Source organism: Tursiops truncatus, chromosome 10 (assembly GCF_011762595.2).
Source record: "Tursiops truncatus isolate mTurTru1 chromosome 10, mTurTru1.mat.Y, whole genome shotgun sequence".
In the NCBI taxonomy this organism is placed as follows: Eukaryota; Metazoa; Chordata; class Mammalia; order Artiodactyla; family Delphinidae; genus Tursiops; species Tursiops truncatus.
In genome coordinates this window covers 46,487,495-46,510,057 of record NC_047043.1, presented here as the reverse complement: position 1 = coordinate 46,510,057, position 22,563 = coordinate 46,487,495, and the positions used below count along the sequence as shown (strand labels likewise).

The 22,563-nt window shown below is 35.2% G+C and overlaps 1 protein-coding gene and 1 pseudogene across 5 annotated transcripts in view; one reads left to right on the top strand and one right to left on the bottom strand.

Annotated features, from left to right (window-relative positions):
• LOC101319487 (dnaJ homolog subfamily C member 9 pseudogene) overlaps positions 1–20,329 on the bottom strand; it is a 40,377-nt pseudogene extending 20,048 nt beyond the window's left edge.
• The window catches only part of SLC4A7 (solute carrier family 4 member 7), a 124,234-nt gene that overhangs the window by 20,806 nt on the left and 80,865 nt on the right, over positions 1–22,563 (top strand). For all 5 annotated transcript variants that reach the window (XM_019946899.3, XM_019946900.3, XM_033864503.2 and 2 more), the window contains exon 2: positions 21,217–21,298. In XM_019946899.3, the coding sequence (XP_019802458.2) occupies positions 21,217–21,298 (82 nt within the window). The remainder of the gene's footprint in view (positions 1–21,216; positions 21,299–22,563) is intronic.

The following is a 22,563-nucleotide window of genomic DNA, read 5'->3' as shown; positions in this document are numbered from 1 at the left end:
GATATAAAAGTTGGTGCTCACTTTCCTTACATTCAGGTTTGCATGCAGTGTCATGGCTTATAGTTCTTGGTTGTTTCTTCATCTGTCTCTTAGACTCATGAGGAGGTGACTTAAATTAATATGAAACCATTATCACAACTGGAAAGGCAGTGAAGCATTTGTCTTCCCTCTGCTAGGAGATTTTTTTTAACCTTTCTAAATGTCAGTGCTTTCTAATTAAAACAGATAAAAGCTCTATATGACTTGCTTCCAACCTATCTAGTATAGAACATTGTATTTTGTTTTTATCACTAAGAATCTATTGCATACATAGAGTCAATACAATTCTGCATAAAGAAAATTATATCTTCAAGGAGCTTGAAATAAGTTGGGAAATGGTGGAGAATATGTAGAAAATAAATTCAGTTTTACTTAAATATAAAATCTAAAAGTAACATAGTAGGGCCAGTAAAGATGATCATGTAGTAGGATGGTACTAATAGTAAATATTTAATTGAGGGCTTATTTTGTGCCAGGAACTTTTCTAAGCACATTATATTCATTATCTTGTTTAATTTTTATCAGCTATTAGTTGAAAGTACTGTTATTATCCACATTCTACAAATGAGGACACTGAGGTCCAGTGAGGTTATAGCTTGCCTACCTAGTAAGTAGAAGAGCTAGGATTTGAATTTAGGCTATCTGGATCTAGAACCTATACTCATTAATGTTTTATCTTCAGCCAAAATAAACTAGTTGACAAATTGCATTATGTGTATATTGGTACAGTTTTCAGTAAATTTCATGGTAACAAAATTTGTGGAGATAGTTTTCTGGATTAGGTCATTAATTAAAAGCTGTTTTTCGAACATATGTAAATCAATAACTTAATGAAATTTTATGCAATGTTTCATTAATTAAACATGATTTTGCTTTCTGTGTCGTACTTTATTTCTTCCATAGACACCTATTTTAAGGTTGCTGTCTATTTTCCAAATGATGTAACCATTCCTACATCCACCTTCCATCTTCCAAAAATTCTGTGAAATCTCTGATTTGTTGTAGCTTTTTCTATTGTCTTTATCCTTGTCAGTTTATCCTTTTAAAAATTAATTTACTATCATGTTAGTAATATGGGAAGAAGAGATAAACCCAAACCCAAATCTTTGATTTCTCATGTTATCTTGATGACCTCCAAGTTGTTTTTCTTTACTCCTCTTCCTTCTGTAAGCATAGAATGAGTTACTATTGTAAGGAAGTTTTATTTTTATTCACATAAAATGTTTCTCTTGTTAGAGAACAAATATGGAACAATATTGGGAGAATATGAAATAAAATGTCTGACCATAGTGTGTGTTTGAATTGAACTGAATTACTAAAAGTGCTTAAAGTTAGATTATATTCTATTGAGCATGAGGCTAATTGCCTGTGAATGAATTTTCATTCAGATTTGGGTAATTTGAAAGGTAAATATTATCTTGACTCTTTAAAATTAATTTATTTATTTTTGGCTGCATTGGGTCTTCATTGTTACGCATGTGGGCTTTCTCTAGTTGCAGTGAGCAGGGGCTACTCTTTGTTGCAGTGCACGGGCTTCTCATTGCAGTGGCTTCTCTTGTTGCAGAGCATGGGCTCTAGGCACGCAGGCTTCGGTAGTTACGGCACGCAGACTCAGTAGTTGTGGCTCGCAGGCTCAGTAGTTATGGCGCACGGGCTGAGTTGCTCTGCAGCATATGGGATCTTCCCGGACCAGGGCTTGAACCCATGTCCCCTGCATTGGCAGGCGGATTCTTAACCACTGTGCCACCAGGGAAGTCCCTATCTTGATTCTTTAAAAGTAACTAATATCAAGGAGTAAATGGCAACAGCCATTTGTAATTGGTAAAGACCTGCCAGTTTGCTTGCATAACAATTAAATTTGGCAATATTTTAATCTTAAATTCTTAAATTACTGCTGTTTCAGAAATGACAGCTTTTATCTCAGTAAGTAAAAAACAAATGGAAGGAATTGTGTGAGTGTTCCAGGCAGGGTTCTTTTGGTTGCCCGGTGTCAGAAGTATATTTAAACTGTAGTCTTTAACTACAAGTTTAAATAAGCGTTAGATACTTGTTCTAAGTTTGTAGAGTTTTTGCTGAACAAAAACTTCAGAAAGAGGAAGGAGAACAGAAAACAGCTACCTCTAATCTTTATCTTTCTCATCTCTGATGTATGGCTTCTTTGTCAGGTACCACTTAAAGTCGCTTATTTCTTATATCTGCATCTACTTCAATCCCCCCCCCCCTCTTTTTTTCTGTCAAGCTGACTGAGTCTCTAGTCTGCATCCTTCTAAGCAGGGTAGGACTATGAATTTTAATTTAGCAGATTAACCAGAAAACTGTGTTGTGGTGAAATGCACACAGGAACAAGTTACAGTGATTTTCTAGTGTAGTTAGTTGGTCTGGATGAGTCAGTGTAGAGGTGCTCTGCATTTCAAAAACCTGAGTGTTCGACCTGTAAAGTTTTAAAAGTATGCATTTAAAAAACATTTCTATCTCGCCTTTAGCTGAAAGTGTTATATTGAAACTACAGTAGGCATATTTTTTAGAATACAATTATCCACATGACATCATTTATATGTCTATACACTGAGATCAGGTAGCTTTCAGTGAAACTCTAAATGCAAGTTCAAGATGCATTTCTTAAAAAAAAAAAAGATGCATTTCTTCCTGTAGAGTTCATTTGCTAAATGTAGTTTTTATTAAAGGATGGAGGCTTTAGGTTATGTTTGCGTTCATGGTGACTTATGAGGAAGAATCTGGTAAATTTTTTTTTCTTCACAGCATTTTAAAGTGCTGGAAGTGAGTAGCAGCTCCCAGTTATCTTTAAAGCAGTGGTTCTCAAATGGGTGTGAGTGTCGGGGTGTGTTTTTACTTCTTAAGGGGCATTTGACAATTCCTGGATATATTTTGTTTGTCACAACTGGGGAGAGAAGTGTTATGTATGCTACTTGTGTGGAGTAGGTAGAGGCCAGATACTCTACTGACTATGCTGCAATGCACAGGACCACCCCACAGCAGAGAAGTATCCAGCCCGAAAGCCAACAGTGCTAGAGCTGAGCAACCCTGTCCGTAGACTCAAGGATTATAGAGCAAAAAGGTCACAAGGTTCAAAATAGAGAAGATAGAGGATTTTTTGGACTTAGAAAAATCACCCCTCACTGGTTTTGAATGTCTTAGAGGGAGTGAGAGAGGAGTTCACTTATGCTGAAAGCTTGAGTTTAAATATATCTGAATTCACTTATTAAGCCATATTTTGACTTTGGTAATTGTGTTTTAAACCAGTTTCAGTTGTATTTAAATTCTTACCAATCAGATTATTTTTTAATATCTTAGATTAATTTTCCTAGCTAATGGTAGCCCAAGATGAGACCTACAAGAACAAAAAATAATTAATATTTAGGAACACTATAACTAAACTAATATTTTCTCAATGTAAATATAAATTGAACTACATATTCTTTCTTCCTAACATTTAAATGTGGAGTATTATTAACAAAAATACAGATACACTTTGCCAAGTACACTTGTCATTTTCTGTCATGATGTGTATGTTTCTGGAAAGTTTTTGATAAAACAGACAATTTTTATCCTGTGTTAACTATATTTTATCTGTGAATTAGATTCTTCAACTGTTTAATTCTCATGAAATTACAGATATACTTCTAAGTATGTTTAAAAACAAAATTCCAAAATGCTGCGGGTATTTGAAACAGCGTTAAAAACATGACTGGAATTCTATTTCACTGTAACACGTTGAGTATTCAGTGGTAAGTATAAATGCCCATATGAAGAATTTGACTCCACTATATCCTGAATATCCTAATATATAAACGGAATATTTATTCAATAGTTTTTTACCTTCTTAGTATTTAAGTGTTTTTTGAATGAAATTAAATGTCCAGGTTTTTTAAAAAAAACTGTCAGGGAAGTTTTTTCAAACTCAGTTTCTTTGCTCTTCATCATAAACACAGCATGAGAGAAAAAATCCACATGTCTAATGATGGCCACCAGATGGAGAGCTTATACTACACTGGTGAAGGCTAGTGATAGGTGGTGAAAACTGAATTGGTGTGAGTGGTGATATTTAGCAACGGTGAAAGGTGTGGACTGGCAGTGCTACTCTTTGAAACGTGTTTTAAAATTAGACAGGTTTCCATTTGTTTTACAGGAGCTTTTCTTCTTTTCTTGGCTGCTTGCTTCAAATATCTCTGTGGAAACCAAATTAAAACAATATCTTCACGTATTCATTATAATATTGATGCTGATTTTATTTTGTTAAAGTTTTTGCTTTTTATGGTAGTTACTAGCTGTTACTGAATTTCTAATACATTTAAAGCATTCAAAAATAATTAGGTGAATGTTTTTGTGACTGAATACTTGATATTTTACTTATAATTCCCTAAAATAAGGCAGATGAGCAAATAAAATTACATGTAATATAACTTAGGGGAAGGTATGTGGCCTAGCGGAAAGAGCTTAGGCTGTGAAGTCAGATGGACCTGGGTTGGAAAATGATCAGCCAGTTTACCTTACAGAGTTTCTTACAGTGAGAATTAAAAATAATGTTTGTAAGTGGCCTGCTGAAAAGTGCATGTCCCTGCAGGCGACGACATGATTTTAAATTCTAGCTTCTCCACGTACAGCTGTGGGGTCTTGGGAAAATTACTTAATTTTAGAGCCTAAATTTATTCTTTTATATGTTTAAGATAGTAATACCTTATCCTAGAATAGTTTTATCCTTTGTAAAACATAAAAATGTGATCATAGTAAGCATATAACTGTACAACTTGCTTGTTCCTTACCAATATATTCCTGACTGCTTGACTGGGAGCTTGTAGTTCTGTCTCATCTTTATACTTCATAATATTCCACGGTAACCAGCCATTCCCATATTTATTTACTTTCAGGTTGTTTTCTGTTTTTGCCAGTTTGAACAGTAAACATTCTTGACCGCATCTTTATGTGGAGTAGGTACCCAAAAGTGATACTGCTACACAAAGGATATTCTCAAAATTTTAAATGAATTCTTGCTAGCTTACTCTCCAGAAAGTTTTGAGCAACTTACATTCCCACTAGAAAGTATGAGAGTGTCTCTGTGTCTCCCTGCCTTTGTGAGCTTTAGATGTTAGACTTTTTTTTGTTTTTTTTGCTAATCTGATGGATAAAATTTGTTGAACCACCAGTGAGAGTATCCATCTTAATATGTGGTTATTTACTGGCCATTTGTATTTTCTCTTAATGGAATTACTTGGTTCACATTCTTTGTCCATTTTTGTATTCCTTTCACTTCCCTGTAAAATCAAGAATTTTCTTGATTACAAATATTTAATGCCATGTCTGTTATACTGCGTATATTTCCTCTTGTTCTACCTTGTCTCTTTATTGTCTTCTTTGCTTTAGACAAATGTTGGATTTTTTATTTTCTTGTAGATACTATCTATCTGTCTTTCTAGATATCTATTTTATTGCAACATTGGGTCTTCATTGCTGCGGGTGGGCTTTTCTCTAGTTGCGGCGAGTGGGGGCTATTCTTCGTTGCAGTGCACAGGCTTCTCATTGCACTGGCTTCTTTTGTTGTGAAGCACGGGCTCTAGGCACACGGGCTTCCGTAGTTGTGTCATGTGGGCTCAGTAGTTGTGGCTTGCAGCCTCTAGAGCGCAGGCTCAGTAGTTGTGGTGCACGGGCTTAGTTGCTCCGCAGCATGTGGGATCTGCCTGGACCAGGGCTCGAACCCGTGTCTCCTGAATTGGCAGGTGGATTCGTAAGCACTGCGCCACCAGGAAAGTCCGAATTTTTTTTTTTAATACAGTAAAAAAATCTATATCAGTCTTTTTCTTTATGACTTCTAGGTTTCTCATCTTGCCGAAGAATACATCCCCACTCCAGTAATATAAAGTACTATTCTAAATTTTAAATACTACCCTTCAAATTATCTTTAATCCATTATAATTTATTTTTACCTGTGGTTTGATGTAGACAGCTTCATCAAATTGGAGAGCCAAGTGGTCCTTCCTGCAATATATATTTAATCTGTTTCTTCATTCTGTTTTGTCTTGAAAATATTTACTATATTGAATTGTTTCCATTTTGGTACCATACTGTTTAGCTTACCATAGTTTTTTGGTATATTGGAATATTTATTAGGCATAGTGCTCCCTTATTTTTTTCATGATTTTATTGAGAATTCTAGTTTTTATGGAAACTTCAAAATCATTTAAAAAAGATAAACATAACCCTTTGGGATTCCGATTCACTTTATAATTTCTATATTAGTATAGAAAGCTTTATTATTTTTTTCTTGGTATATTTAAAGTCTACCCACCCAGGAGAATAGAGTATCTTTAGATTACTTAGTGTCCTTCAATAAAATTTTATAGTTTTTTTAGATTAAATTTATTCCTATGTAGTTTATCATTTTGTCCTTATAGGACAAAAATCCTTATAGGATCTTTTTCTACCTCTATCTCTAGTTTGCTATCTGTAGTTTAAAGAAAAGCTATTGGTGTTTATTTATCTTGTAACTGGCTGCCATCAAATGAATCTTTTCATTTGTGCTAATTGGTGGAATCTATTGTATTTTAGGTACACAATGATATCATCTGCAAATAAAGATAATTTTGGGTTTTTAAAATTCTGTTTCTTTGTTACATTAGCTACAGCATACAAATTGATGGATTATCCTAGAGATAGTGGAGACTTATGACTCATATAAAGAGTGAACTCTTTAGTATTTTGCACTTTAATATGTTTGCTTTCGGTAACTGGTCAATAATCTCATCATTTTTAGGCAGGTTCTTTTTATTCCCATTATACTTAAGTCACAAGGAAAGGGACCTACTTGACTTTAATGTTTGAGAGGGTCTCTTTTTCTGTTGGTCCAGTCATTAATCTTGATTCTGAATCAGATAGTATTTAAGTAATCCTAATATTCCCAATTATTATTATTATTGTTATTTTTAGTTAGGACTTCAATATAATAAATTTTTCAGGGAAACAATTCAGTCCATAACAGGCAGGGAATGTAAAACAAACAAAAGCAATTATAAAAGCTCCTGGAAATATGAGAGGCTGAGCAAGAGAATGTGTTCACAACTCCAACTTGATAATAGTCTCTGTCCTCTTCCTCCACTTCCTTCTATAACATTCATTTTTAAACCCACATTTCCCTGAGAGTCTACAGTTATTACCTAAGATAATGCACTTGTCACTCAGGGCCTGCTCAGTTTAAAGGCTCATATCTCTTTTTCACTCTAGCAAATTCTCATAGTTTATTTTAGGTAATAATTTCCTTTAATCCATTTTCTGTTTACCCTTTTTAGCTCTCATACTATTTGGAAGTTGAACCTTGTGAATTGGTTGATTGTTTATCTCTCTTATCTTTAATGTTTTCCAACTCTTCTTTTTATTACACTGTTTGAGATATTTTATCTTCGAAGTCTTAGCCCTTTTATACATTGAAAATCTTATTTTTAATTTTCCAAAGTTCTTTCTTGTTCTGTTTCTTGGTGATAATGTAGTTATTTATTTTAGTTATTTTTAATTCAAGTAAAACGTACATAAACATGTACAAATAGTAAATGTGGCCAATTATCAGAAAGTAAACAAATCCATGTAACTATCACTTTAGAAAGAAATAGTAGAACATTGCTAGCGTTCCAGAAAGACCCTCTTAAGCATCTTCCGCATCATTGCTTCCTCCCTCCTGCTGTAACACTATCCTGACTAAAAACATAAGAATAGTTTTATATGTTTGGCTTTTTTCTCTCAAGATTATGTGAGATTTATCCATGTTCTTGCCTGTAGCAGTGGTTTGTTTAGTTTCACTGTTTCATGGAATTACATTGTATGAATATACCACAATCTATTTGTATTCTTGTTTTTGGATATGTGGATCATTTCCAGTTTCATATTACTATGAATAATGCTGCTATGAACATTCTTTTACATGTCTTTTTGGTGCATGTATGTATACATTTTTGTTGGATGTGTTAGCATGGGTTTTCCCAGAAGTAGAGTCTGAGACAAGGGCTCTGCAGGTAATTTATTTGTGAAGTGAGATCAAGAAGCAAGAGTGAGGGACAGGGAATTAAAGAGATGCGAGGAAGCCTCTGCGAGCATAAGTGAGAGACTGGCCATTGCAGTGAGTGGCTGGCCCTCAGTCCCGCAGGCCCTCAGAGGACCCTTGTGTACTGTGTCTCAGACCTGTCTGCCTGAAGGATGGAGGAGGCATGCAAAGCATTTATCAGCTTCCCAAACCCCACTGGTTAGGGGTGGCCACCAGGGCATTACCTCCATGTACTTCTGGGTAGTGCATGCACATGTGCCTTCAAATGCTTTTGAGCACAGGTTTTAAAATTTTAGAATTAGCTAGAGGACACAGCTTAGAAGACTTCATTATAAATATGGAGAATGTAAGTGTTATCAATCTTGATATAAAAATGAAAATCTAATTAAAACCGAGATGTGGAAGGGAGATTGTAAGTGAAAAAGGTATATGTGGGTGAAAAAAAATCTAATTTTTCTTTTTGTAGAATAAACAGATATTGTCTCAAATGGTACATTATTTAAAATTATGATGTCAACCAAGAACAATTATAAGGCAGAAACAGAAAGTAGTTATATTTGGTCAGTGGAAGTGGGATGGGAGGAATGCTTATTTGGGAACACTTCTGTAAGACTTGAATTTTTCTACTATACACAGGTTAATTTAATAAATAAAAATTAAAATGTAGTTTCCGTATACTGATGCAGAAAAAACAAGGATTTTTAAGTGGAAAAAAGTAAGTTATGTATACAACAATGAGTTGTACGTAGCTACCTTTTTTGGTAAGTGTATATGCATATATGCTTATATTTGTGTTATGAAGATGGAGAAAAGGTTGAAAATCGGGCAGAGAAACCAAGGGAACAAGTGAGACTTTTTTGATCCGTGTAAACATATGTATTGCTAAGTGAAATAAGCCAGATACAGAATGACAAATCCTGTCTGATTTCACTTATACGTGGAATCTAAAATAGTCAAAATCATGGAAACAGAGAGTAGAATGGTGGTTGCCAGGGACTAGGAGGTGGGGAAAATGAAGAGGTGATGGTCAAAGGGTACAAAGTTTCAGTTAAGCAAGATAAGTAATATGTACAGCATAGTGCCTATAGCTAACAGTACCACATTGTATACTTAACATTTTTTAAGAGTAGATCTTACAAGTTAAGTGTTCTTAACACGCACATGAACAGGCACACACACACAAATAATAATGATAATATGGGGCTGGGAGGAAACTTTGAGAGGTGACAGATATGTCTGTGGTCTTGAAGGTGGTGATGGCTTCATGAGTGTATACTTACCCCAAACTCAATCGAGTTGTATATATTAAATATGTATAGCTTTTTACATGCCAGTCATACCTCAATAGATTGGTTTAAAAGGATTAAGTATTGCTGTAAAATAAAACTGAAAAGAAATCTTTAAAGGACTAGCCAGATTAAAATTCCTGAGTTTATATTTGAGTTAATATCTTTATTTTTCAAGAAAGTAGTAGACTAAAACTGACTTCACCTTTCTATTTAACCTGTAAAACTTGATTTAAAATTGTTATTTGAATATTGGTTTAGTAGTGCCCAGGATAGTGTCATAACAGGTAACATATTGGAAAGATGGATATTCTGTATTTTGATGAATAACATTTGTTTTGCAATTTGGGAAATTAAAAAATTGTATGCACCGAATTCCTCCTTTTCCCCTGAGGACTGTTAAGCTTCTTCTTTTTCTCTCTCCCTCCCTTCCTTCTACCTAAGTCCCTATGCTGAGGGCTCTTGTAATCCAGTGGGCGTGAGACATGTGCCACACCAGAAGTTTAAGCTCTTAAATACCAGTGGCAAGGGCCAAGAATTTCCACAGCAGGTAAATTTCAAGAAGTCATTGTGGAAATTGGTTTTGAACCTAATTGTTTGTAGATGTTCTTTACTCCAGGATTGATGTATTGAGGATTTTAAAAATCAGTGAATAACATACATTTTTATTTGTTTCTTCAGATTTATGTTCATTTGCCAAGTGTAAATCATAGAAGGGTTGAAGTTTTTAAAAATTTTTATTGTAGCTGTTGATGTCATTGGGGTCTCCAATTCTTAGAGAGGCTTACTAAAACCAAAGCTGTACTTGAAGACTGTGTCATGTCTTTTGCCTGGTATCTACTGTTTCATATAGATCATGGAAGATTAAAATAAAGTTTTTTTGGGCTTCCCTGGTGGCGCAGTGGTTGAGAGTCCGCCTGCCAATGCGGGGGACACGGGTTTGTGCCCCGGTCCGGGAAGATCCCACGTGCCGCGGAGCGGCTAGGCCCATGAGCCATGGCCGCTGAGCCTGCGCGTCCGGAGCCTGTGCTCTGCAGGGGGAGAGGCCACAGCAGTGAGAGGCCCGCATACCGCAAAAAATAAAAATAAAATAAAATAAAATAAAGTGTTTTTTTGTTTGATATATATTATTTCAATTTAAACTTCTTATTTTGTTATTTGGTGCATGTTGTCAGTAAGTTCTACGGGATTAGCTGGTAGTAAGACTTTACTTTTGGGATATAGATATTTCTATAGAAATTATCATTTGTTTGCTTTGTTTACCAGGAAGCAAGTCTGTCTATTCACAGAACATATTTCTGATTTAATTTAGATTACATTTTATTTGAATTCAGTAAACGTTTTATTTTATTCATCTGTGTTCAGTTAGAATTTTGTTTTATTCAACTATTATTGAAAATTTTTTCTTAAATTTTATATGTAGTTGGAGTAGAAGAAAAGTATGAATTGAGAAGGACTAGGTTTGAATCCTAAATCCACTGCCTACTAGCTCTGGGACTTTGGAGAAGTGACTTCACTTCTCTGAGCTTTAGTCAGAGCTGAGAGGAGAAAATGAAATATCTGAATGTGCTGTATAATATATATGATAATGTTTAGCATAGTTTTAGCACATAATAGGTATAATAAATATGTTTTATCATTTTTCTAGAAAACAGAATAACAAGATAATACTTTTTAATCTTCTCTCCTTCTATACACATTAAAATATTCATTGAACAAACAGCATCATAGAGAAAATGAAAAGAATATTCACCTACAATTCTTCAGTTCTATTTTTTATATATATATATTATTATTATTATTATTTTTGTGTGTGTGTGGTACGCGAGCCTCTCACTGTTGTGGCCTCTCCCGTTGCGGAGCACAGGCTCCGGATGCGCAGGCTCAGCAGCCATGGCTCACGGGCCCAGCCGCTCCGAGGCATGTGGGATCTTCCCGGACCGGGGCACAAACCCGTGTCCCCTGCACCGGCAGGTGGACTCTCAACCACTGCGCCACCAGGGAAGCCCAGTTCTGTATTTTAAACCTGAATTTTTTAATCGTTCTCAAAGTGCTATTCAGGGACCCCTGCCAGTCCCTGAAATCCTTTCAGAGGATCTGCAAGATCAAAATTACTTTCATAATAATACTGGGACACTACTTCCCTTTTTCCCCTGGGGATGGTGTGGGAGCAGTGCTGGGTGAGACTCAGGGAGGCACCAGGCAGCACCACCAGGCACTCTCCGTTTAAAAGCAAAACAAAACTGTTCACTGAAGAAAAGAATGTCCTTGATGAAGCAGTAAAAACTTATGATTTTGTTAAATCTGAGCCTTTGAGAACACATTGCTTTAATATTCCAAATGACAGAATAGGAAGCATGCATAGAAATACATCTGTATACTGAGGTACAGTGGGTTGTCTGGAGAAAAAGCTCTGGTGTGTTTGCTTGAATTGTGAGCTCCTCTAGCTGCTTTTTTTCTCAGGATGCCATTTTTACTTGAAAGAACGGACAAACTAACTATGATTATTCAGACTTGACCTTCGACAGATATTTCCTCAGAAAGAAATGAAGTGAGCCTGTCACTTCAAGAAAAACAACTCATGGTACTTGCTACTAATGATAATGAGTCTAGCTTTCATAAAACAAAATTATAGTTTTGAAAAACGTATCTGTTCTCAACACTTAAAACTTACGAGATTGATAATATTAACAAATGTGATTTTTAAAAATATTGTATAATGAAGTGTGGAATTTTACAAATGGATGAGAGGTCCATTCAAAGTATATGATAGACCAACGGATTTTAATGTAGCAGTATGTAAAACATTCACTTGAAATGGTTTCAGATTCCACCTTGCAACCTAACCTTTAAGAATGACTACTTGTTGGGCTTCCCTGGTGGTGGCTTCACGGGTGCCCTTCTACTTACAGAAGTAGATATGAGAATCCAATCATCTTCTCTTAAGTCAGATATTAAGAGATTTGAAAAAATGTAAAAGCTATTCTCACTAAATCTTGTTTTGTTTTTGAAAATTTTTTTAACTAAAATGTTATTTATGTTAACATGTAATGGCTTTATTTTTAAAAATGAATTTAAATAAATATTTTAAAGTTTTCTTAGTTTTACTTCCAATATCGTTAGTATAGATGGTAAACTTTATAAACAAAGGCCCTTTGAGGTCTTACGTAGTCTTTAAGGGTGGAAAGAGATCTTGAGTCCGAAGGTTAGAGGGGTGCTGCTTATTACCTTTTCCCTTTTAGCTGTTATCCATATGAATACTTAACTGGGAGTAAAATGATAATTAAAGCCACAATATGACTTATTAATCCTGTTATTAGTATATGGTTACAATAAGTTGGTATAAATATAGTAATGATAAAAAGGCAAAACTCTCTTCAGGCGAAAATATATTTGGATCTTTCCTGAATTTAAATGAAATTAAGAGCTAGATTTAACTATGTTGTTGAAAATTTATTCTCTAAAAAAAAAATACACACACCCATTACATATATCCTTAGTGTATGCTTTCTTTTGAATTAATTGTTACAGAAAGGTTTCAGTTGAAAACTGGTTGCTACATTCTTCTTTTGGTATTTTCAGTTATAACTAAATGTGTGTATTACTTGTCAGATCTCTTATGCTCTGACCCTGCGTAAGCGGTAGTTATTAGCTTGGAAGATTAGGTAACTTAGAGGACCCTGATTGGTTGTACCATGAAAGCAACTTAGAGGGTTCATCTGTGTAAAGCACAGTGACCTAAATCAGCTATGTCCTCACTGCCCCTGGACTCTGCAAGGGACTTAATGCACTACACTATCAAAAACAAGGCATTTATATACCACTATGGAAAGATTTCGGCTGGAGAAGAAGTTACCTGTATGTACGCAGTTATGATCTTGTGTTTTATTTATGAACAAGTTTGAATCTTTCAGAGTTTAATAGTGAAGCTTGAAGAAATGTCAGGCTTACTAGCACTGGCTTAGAATAGTATCATCCTCTGTGTCCTTGGCTGTGGAAGTCATCTGCTGAAAGGAGTAAATCCTTGTGTTATATTAACAATGTCTGTAGCATTTTTATTATTCTGTAGAATTCATTTTTTGATTAGTTAGTATTACTTGAATGAGGCTTTAAGCAGTTTTATATGGCTAAGATGTTAGGAAAGAAATTACTTTGTCTTAATGGTTAAATATGTTTTGAAGCTAAACTGAAGTATTTGATAACTGAAATTACATGGTTAATAATCATAATTTATGGGAGGTGTTACTTTTGGGCTGTAGCCATATGTCTTATAATGAAGAAATTACTTTGTGATAGGGATCTTCTGATGCTGTTTTAATAATGGATTTCGTAAACCTCAGGTGTCAGAAGAGGATAATAGCCTAGGTTTATGACTTTATTGTTAAATAATCTTTTAACACTCCTTTCCCCCTAATATACCTTTGGCATGTTAAAGTCTCATTTTTATCATTTGACCAAGACAGTAATTGTGAATTTTGGCTTTTCAGGCAGGGTAAATGACTATGAGAGATATTGGTAAGACCTGTTTGATACAAAACTTAGATTAGATTTTGCTGGGAATTCCTACTAGTGAATTGAATTTTGATTTTATCATGTGTTGGTGCTGGGCTTTTTTGTTTATAAACTGATTGATTAAATTCCAAACTATTGAGTACCTATCTATGTTTAAGCTTTAATTGTGTTCGTAAGGAGGCCTTAAGTGTATCCAATATAAATTTTTTAGCCCAGTGTCTTGTCCTTTGGAATATACACAGCAGTCAATGAGTATTTAACCAAGGCCCAGGCCCTGCTTGATGCTGAGGAGACAGTGGTGAGCAAAATGGACATGATTCCCTTCTTCTTGGAGCTTATTGTTCAGGCTGGGAAACAGTTAAGCAGCTAGTTACATAAATATATAATTACAAGTTTTAATAAATACTATAAAGTACTGTGTATTCTCAGCTTGTATTACAGTGACCTTGGTCTCTTGTCTCCTGGATAAAGAACAAGTCCCTTAAGCTCTGTGGGTGTGGGTGTGTGTGTGTGTGTGTGTGTGTGTGTGTGTGTGTGTGTGTGTGTGTAAAATGAGAAGATTGAAATGGAAAAGTAAAACCCATCCATACCTATGAGTCTGTGAGACCTCATTTATTCATCAGGAATGGAGAAGATAATTCATTTACGCCTTGATTTCTTATCATGGGGAGCCCTACCTTAGCTGTAAATTAACTGATAAGCTGGCCATTTGATTATATTACAGTTTTTTATTCACTGATGTATCCTCCGTATCTGGAATGATGCTCAGCACATAGTGTACTTACACTCAGTAGATATTTGTTGAATGAATGGATGAGTCCAAACTCCTAGTCTTTATTTAAGGAAATGAGACTTTTTTTTATGGTCCATCAGATTCATACGGTCAGGGGTATTAACCAGGGAAAGAATAGGCAAATAGACCATCTTGCTGAGGGATTTCCTGGTTTTCTCTTGTCGATTTTTGGTAAAAAAAATTCAGTGGAATTCTAAAAATACCTAGCTAACGATAACCCCAACTGACCGAAATTGGGGAATTTTGACAGAATACCTGCTAGACCTTCTGCTATAAAACATCTACTGGATCTTTGTGTATGTGTGTTTTTCCTTTTGTGCAGAATGCCTGTACTTTTCTATACATTTTAGTTACTGATAAAGTTGAGGTAGTTTTTTTAAAAGCCCATTTCAGAAATAGATTTTATTATTATCCTCATTTCTGTTAATCAATTTATATATACTCGATAACCTAAAGTAAGTGATTCCTATGTGTTTTTTGGTGTGTGTGCTGAGTTAGAACTTGGAATGAATATAAGTATCTCCTCATAGCAAGAGTGCCATAAATATTTGTGATTTATAATTTCAGATAGACCCTAATGAGGCTTTCCATTTGTCCATGACTCTTGTGCTTTGTAATGAAGTTTCTGACAATAGTGTTTCACTAATAATCTTCTTTATTATTGGAATTTGTCAATTGTGAGTTTTTACACCTCACACCTCTTTGAGTTCTCTTGCTCTCATATTCTTTGACCTCTTCACTTTTTCCCTTTGTAACTTTTTCTTAGGGTGTGTATTTAAAATAAAAATTTCTGAAACTTTGTGTTCCAGTATCTGAATCTATCCAGTTCCTCCTCTGTCTGGTGACAAAGCATTTTTCCCAGGGTTTTAAATTTTTTTCTGTCGGAATCACATGATTGCCTGAGTTTAAAATTTGTGATTTTAAATTGCTTTAATTTTCCATATACCTTTTATGTCTCGTCCATCTATTTTAGAGTAATGAATCAATCAAAAAATGCCAAGTGAATTCTTTAGAAACTGAATATCATTCTTTGGCTTTTTATTTTGTGAAACAGTATTCACTGATGATTTCTCCTTTTACCTGGATTAGGAAAGGTTATTTGCTTACCCTTAAGCGTTTTGCCCATAAATTTAAAGTTTTTTTTAATATTAAGTTCAACTCTTGGTAGTAGGTGGGATAAGATTGGGAATTGGCAATATTTGGAAGAAATAGATTTAGGGTTGCTTGTAATACAGTGAAAGTATATAGTAACGTTACAGTGTTTTCTTGTGAATTGGAATGTATATTTCATTTTCTGAAGGATTAAAACAATGTGAATGAAGTGAGAGTGGTCCCTATAAGGCCTCCTAAAATGGTTAAGGGCAGGAAGCAGCCTCTCTTGAAGAGCATTTTAAATATATATAGCTTAAGTCTGTAACATAACTGAGGACATGGTGTGCAGACTGGCATGCAGCAGAATCACACAGAGGTTATTGAAAATACGGGTGCTTGGGCTCCACCTAAACTACTGGTCAGCATCTCCAGCACTGGGCACAGGAAGCTGAATTTTAACAAACTCTCTAGGTGTGTCTGAATTTATAATATATCATAAAATCTGAAAATCTCTTAAAGTAATACAGTTCTAGATCCTTATGAGAGTTAGTTGCCTTCTCTTGGCATTTCATCCTAGATGCTTAGGAACGCATTTCCTATGAATAATTCTCCTATACAACCACAATACTATTTCAGGATATATTTTGAATCTTCATATCAGTTTTAATTAGGAAATTAATAGGTATTTGTTTCTGTAATTGTTAAGACTTTGCTAATTAATCTAGTTTTAAAGCTGTATGGTAGATGAGAAAGCATTTTTAGTCTCCATATTTAGATTCAGTAAAATGTGGGCCTCTTCTGTGCTTGTGCCCTTGTGCTTGGCACACTCACATGGCACCTCGCCTCACAGCTCTTTCAAGGGCAAGTAACACTTGTGGATGAGGACCAAGTAGATAGGTGACATGGCTTTCAAAAGATTTTATACTTAAGTCTACCTCTGTGTTCACATGGTTAAAATAAATCAAAGCAATATAAGAAAAACAATAAATCCAGAAGTCAGAGGTAACCAGTTATACTGTTTGCTTGTATGTTCTTTCAGTTTCAGTGTTCATTGTGTAAATTCAGATATTCCTCTTCTAGGGACTTTCTTATACAGAAAGTAGTATGCTGTACGTGTGGTTCTCTACCTTGTGTGTATTTCATTTTATAATAGGTCTTAAATATTTTTCATGTCAGTATATAGCATCTTAATTTTTTTTAGTAGCTTGGTATTCCATCAGATACATTGCCATTCCTCTTTTAAGGGCCCCTGGGGATGGTTTCCAGTCTTTTCCAGTTACAAGCTGCAGTAAATAACCTTGCACATTTGTTATGTCGTATAAAGAGAATTTAAACTTTCTTAGTGATCTTATATGGATAATTCTTAAATCTGTTGTCTTCTGTGTTGTAGAGCAGTTGTATTCTGGATAGTTACCTTATTTTATAAATAAAAAATTGAAACCAAGGCAAAATAATTTTCTTAAGATTAGAGTGAGTCAATCTTGCATTGGTATACTTAGGGTGCCTTTTTATTCTTCCATGTATTTGAGTTTTCCCAGTGCCTTGGCTTTATTTCATTTTAGGTAGGCTTTATAAGGACTGGCTTGTGTGGCTTACTCATCTGAGGTTAGGAATGAAAACATTTTGATGTCAGGGGTGGCTCTTTGCTTTTGCTATTTTTAGTTTTCCACTATATTCTTGGAGTTAAAAAATGAAGAAGAGTTTTTTCTAGATGCAGATTTAAAAATAACTGACACATTAAATCGAAACTTGAATTTATTCTTTTTAAAAATTACCAAAATTACATTTTTATTGTTAACAGAAAATTAAACACTACAGGGTTGTCTGTTTCTGCTTCCCCAGCCATCCGTGTGACACAGTGTCAGTGGTTTGATGTTTAACCTTTTAAATATTTACATGTATTTTTTACATCTATTTCAAAAAGGAACTCAAATAAAATTGTACTTTATATAGTGTCTTAACTAGATCTATATTTAGAAACATGGCTTAAAGCTTATCCTAAGGTGATAGAATTAAAAATGCAGTGTTTTTTCAGAAGTGTATTTCTACCTTGAAACGTCAATCCCTTCGTTCTGAGGGATATATTTATCCCTCAGGAAATATATATATTTTCAATATATAGCCATATGCACCTGCATATTTCGATGAGTTACTTGTAATATGTTGAGATGGGCAATGTGTGTGCCTTTCTGATTCATGTTTCACAGTTGTTGAAAAGTAGATAATGTTTTTAAGGGAAGAATGCAGATACCCCCTCCCTGTTTTTTTTTTTTTTAAACAGTGTTGTGTTGTAAATTTTCCAGACTTCAAAAATTTTAACCTTAGTTTTTTCTACAAGTTACGCATGAAAGCATTCTCATTGAAAACCCAAACAGTAACAATAAAATTATATATTCACTTGGCTTTGAGTCACTTACTCCAGGCTTCAAAGAGGGTATCTAAGGAGAGCAAGGTGAGTGGACCATGAGAAGATGAATAGATGGACATCCTCTTTTTTACATGCCCCTTTTGGCACACGTGGCAGTATTTTTCTGTGATAGATGTTTACAGGTCAAAGAGTATGTGTATTTTAAATAAATAAATATTGTGAGCTTGCCCAACTTCAGCTGTTTCATAGTGTTAGCTGATTAGTGTTAGTACATCTAAACATGTAAGTACGTCTGCATATGAATAAAAGAGGTTTTTTTGTTTGTTTGTTAAGGATGAGAGTTAAGTATATTGTTTTGCTTCCTTGGCAGTTGTTCTGTTGAAACGCAAGTTTGGAATGGGAGCAGTTAATCCCTTTTAGAATACACAGTGTGCTACCTCTTGGATCATACAACATCTGTGTCTTTTGTTTGAGAGGCAGCTTCTTTTTTGTACCTACCTGTGCATGCTTAGTGACTAAATAGCATGACATCATTGGAGGAATGGTTTTAGAGTGTGGTATGCATAATGGATGGTAATGATTAGTTCTTCATTCTTGTACATGTGTGTGTGTTTCCTACTTTAGCCTTTCCTCAATATTAAGGGAGTGTGACTGCTGTGAGGTAGGTTACCACACATACAGCTGTCTCTTCTTTCTTAGTCTACTATATGAAAACGTATAATGGTCTACACAGCCTGTTTCCCAGTCCTTTAGATATAAAGCCTTAGCAAGTCATTTAACTTCTGAGTTTCCTGTATTAAATTGAATCCCAGTCCTTTAGAGTCATACAAGTACCTCTTGATATCCAGATCTATTTGATTCTACAGTTTGGATATCTAGCCTTCCTTCAGAAAGTAAGTTTGGATATTGAGATCTGCATTTTCTTAATATACTGTGTCTGTTTCTGAGTTTCGGGTAGCAAATAGTGAGGGTTTGGATAGTAGGGAATATATTTGAAAATTTAATCAAATTGATTCAGTTCCTGAGTTTTAAGATATAAGAATTAAGACACTGAGAGTTTGGATAGCAAGGAATAATTGTATATGAATTTATTTTGTATGCACTGAAAAAAAAACCCTATACCCAAAAAGTAAGATATTTTAAGGTCAAGAGTTAGAGGAGACCTTAAAAGATCATTTTACCCAAACTCCTGTTTGATCCTTTCTAAAACAAACTGGCCCTCCAATTGATGCTTGGACATGGAAAGTGGTGAGAAGCTGACTGCGTTATATGTCCTTCTGGTTTATTGTTTTAAGTGGAGAGGAAGTGCTAGGCAGTGAGCAACCACAGAGACCATGGGGAAAAATGACTGTCATCTGATGGATAAAATAACTTCCTTCTAGAAAACTGATAGTGGAGTACTATAAAGTTATCAATTAAAGCATAAAGACCATGAAAGAGAACAAATTAGATTAGTTCTTTTCTTTCTTGAAAGCTGTTGGGGTTTTTTTCCTCTTCTCCTTTGGGAGGTTTGTAGTACTTTGCTTCTTTCTGAGCAGGAATATCATCCATTTCCAGTTGCCCATCTTTTGCCTGCCCTGAATGGCTGGTTAGGTCATCTACCTCTTCATCAATCCCTCGCTCCTTTCTGCTCATTTCTGTGTTTTTTTAGCCTCTTCCTGGGCCATCCTTTTCCTTCCGTTCATCTCTTGCTTTGATCCTTTGACAGAGGCATTGTGGGACAGGATTTCTCCAGTATGAGTGCCTTTCCAAATGAGGTTCCATATTCTGGGTTCCTCTGTACTACACACATGCACACTCCACAAACTGATCCATGTCACCCTTGAAGTTCAGATAGGCCTTTGTCACATCAGTCTGCTCTTCCTCAGAACCTTTGTCTATCTTTTCAGAACCTTGAGTGTCCTCCTCCAGTGTGTGTCCCAGTCCCCCGTATGGTTGAGTACAGCGGAGTCCTTATCCACTGTCCCCTGCTCGTTGTACTCTGCTCTCTCGTCTTTGTCACTTAAGACGGAACAGACTTCCCTGAGGAACTGGAAGTGGCAGGTGCTGTCCTCCTCATCACTCTTGCCCACTGAGTCTGGGTGCACCTGTAGGGCCACCTCATGGTGGCTCTGCTGGCCATGCCCGTCAGCAGTGAAGGTCTGTGAGGCTGCAGAGCCCTGCTGGGCATGAGGCCAGTGTGAGCCACAGCTCATATTAAGACCTCTGAAGGGAAGGGGCTTCATCCATCTGTCTCAGTCAGTGACGCAGAATCTTGTACATACTAAGTTCATAATAAGTAGTTAATGAGGATTATATAATGTTCTTTTGAAAGTTAAGAAGTTGAGAAGGGAAATTTAAGCTAAAATTTTCTTTTAAAAATAGTCTGTGTAGTGTTTTACAGTAAATATGGTTAGTCTTTTTGTTGAGCTGAAGAATGGAACAAAATTGTAAAGGTTGACTTCCACAACTCAAAGCTGGACTCTCCTTAGAGGTTACATTTTGGCATGGCTTTTCCTTTGTAGAGAAATAAAAAGTTCATATAACTTTGATTGTTTCTTGGTAACTTATGAGTGAAAGTGATACTACATGTTAAGTCTATGGACTTATTTTTGATCATTATATGTTTAACCATAATCCAATGTAGCTGAGCTAATAAGCGGGGTTTTTTTTTTTTTTTTTTTTTTTTGTTAAGAGTACCTAGGAGCAAAAAAAAAAAAAAGAAGAAGAAGGAAAGAAAAAAAGTATTCTATATTGCTATCTAAGGGTTTCCCTCATCCCCGATTTTCTTTAATTTCTGATCTGGAGGGTTGTTCCATTGAAGTATGTGTACCAGTTACCAGTAACTTCCATAGAAGACCAGTGAAAAATCTTTGTCATTTCAGTTCTTTCCATGAGATTTTTGAATGGTCTTCTGTGGATTAAAAAAAAAAAGCCTATAAACATACTTTTGAAAGAATACAGTTAGCTGTATTACGAATTCAGTTCTTTGAGAGGAAGGCAATCTGTTACATATTTTTGGCTGTCTCAAATAACACACCCTAGTAAGTAGGTCCTCAGTATATATTGATTTCATGAGTGAATGGGAATAATTTCTTTTTAGGGTCCCGATGAAGAAGCTGTTGTAGATCTTGGCAAAACCAGCTCAACTGTGAACACCAAGTTTGAAAAAGAAGAACTAGAAAGTAAGTTTGTTTAAAATAACTTGATTAGCAGGATAAATTACTAATGAATGTTTGTTAGTGTCCTTTACCTATTATTTGTTGAAATATTTGTTGTTGTCATTGTAGAGCATACATTTAGAAGAGTGTTCAGCACTTTTCTAAATATAGTTTAAAGAAGAATAATACAGCAAAACCCCATTTAACCACTACCCATATCTGCAAATAGAACATTCCCTGAAATATAAATATCAGAATGCTTTTCAAACTTTACTGATGGTTACCATTACTTATCTTGGAAATTGAAATGCCACAATTATAAAATGAGTTAATTCTTTAATTGTTTTTCTAACAGCCTGGGTAATTTGAATTATGAGCAAACTATAGCGTGCCAGACTAATAAGCCACAGTTATGACTGGTTGTCATCTAAATGTTCATTTTATATGTCTGTTAATCAGCCTTTTAAAGTACTTATAAAAACCTCAGCATAGAATTGTGTAGCAAATGAGTTATTTGCCAATCTGTTTTTCCTGAGCCGGAAGAAGTCCTGACAAATGGTTTTTTTGTTTCTTTCTTTTTTTTGAAATAATTTTAGATTTACAGAAGAGTTGCAAGGGTAGTACAGAGTGTCCCCTGTATACGTTTCACCCAGCTTTTTCTAATGTTAACATTTTATTTAGGTGTAAGTTTATGAAAATGAAGAAATTAACATTGATACAATACTACTAACTAAACTACAGATTTTATTCAGATTTTACTAGTTTTTCCACTGATGTTCTTTTTCTGTCCCAGGATCCCGTTGAACAGCTCAGGTTGTGATAGGACACTTAGTTGTCAGGTCTCCTTAGTCTCCTGTAATCTATGACAATTTCTAGATCTTTCCCCCTTTTTCATGACCTTGACATTTGGAAGAGTAGTGGTTAGATACTAATAGAATGTCCCAAAATGTGGGTTTGTCTAATGTCACATTGTGACATTATAATCTCATAGCCCAGATCATGGGTATGTGAGGAGCATACCACATGTGATGTGCCCCTCTCACCTGTGGACAGGTGTTATTGACATAACTTAGCCTGTTATCGACATAACTTACCCTGTTATGTTAACCCTGAACACTTGCTTAAGGTGGTGTTCGTGGCAGATGTTTTGATAGACTTATTTTGGGGTCTTTTTGAGACCTATATTTTTGAGTTAAAGTCTTCTGTGACAGCTGAATGGGGCCATTGCTTTACAAAAAGAGGTGGAAAGAGACACAAATAAGTGTTCTCCACATTTGCTTCCTGAAATG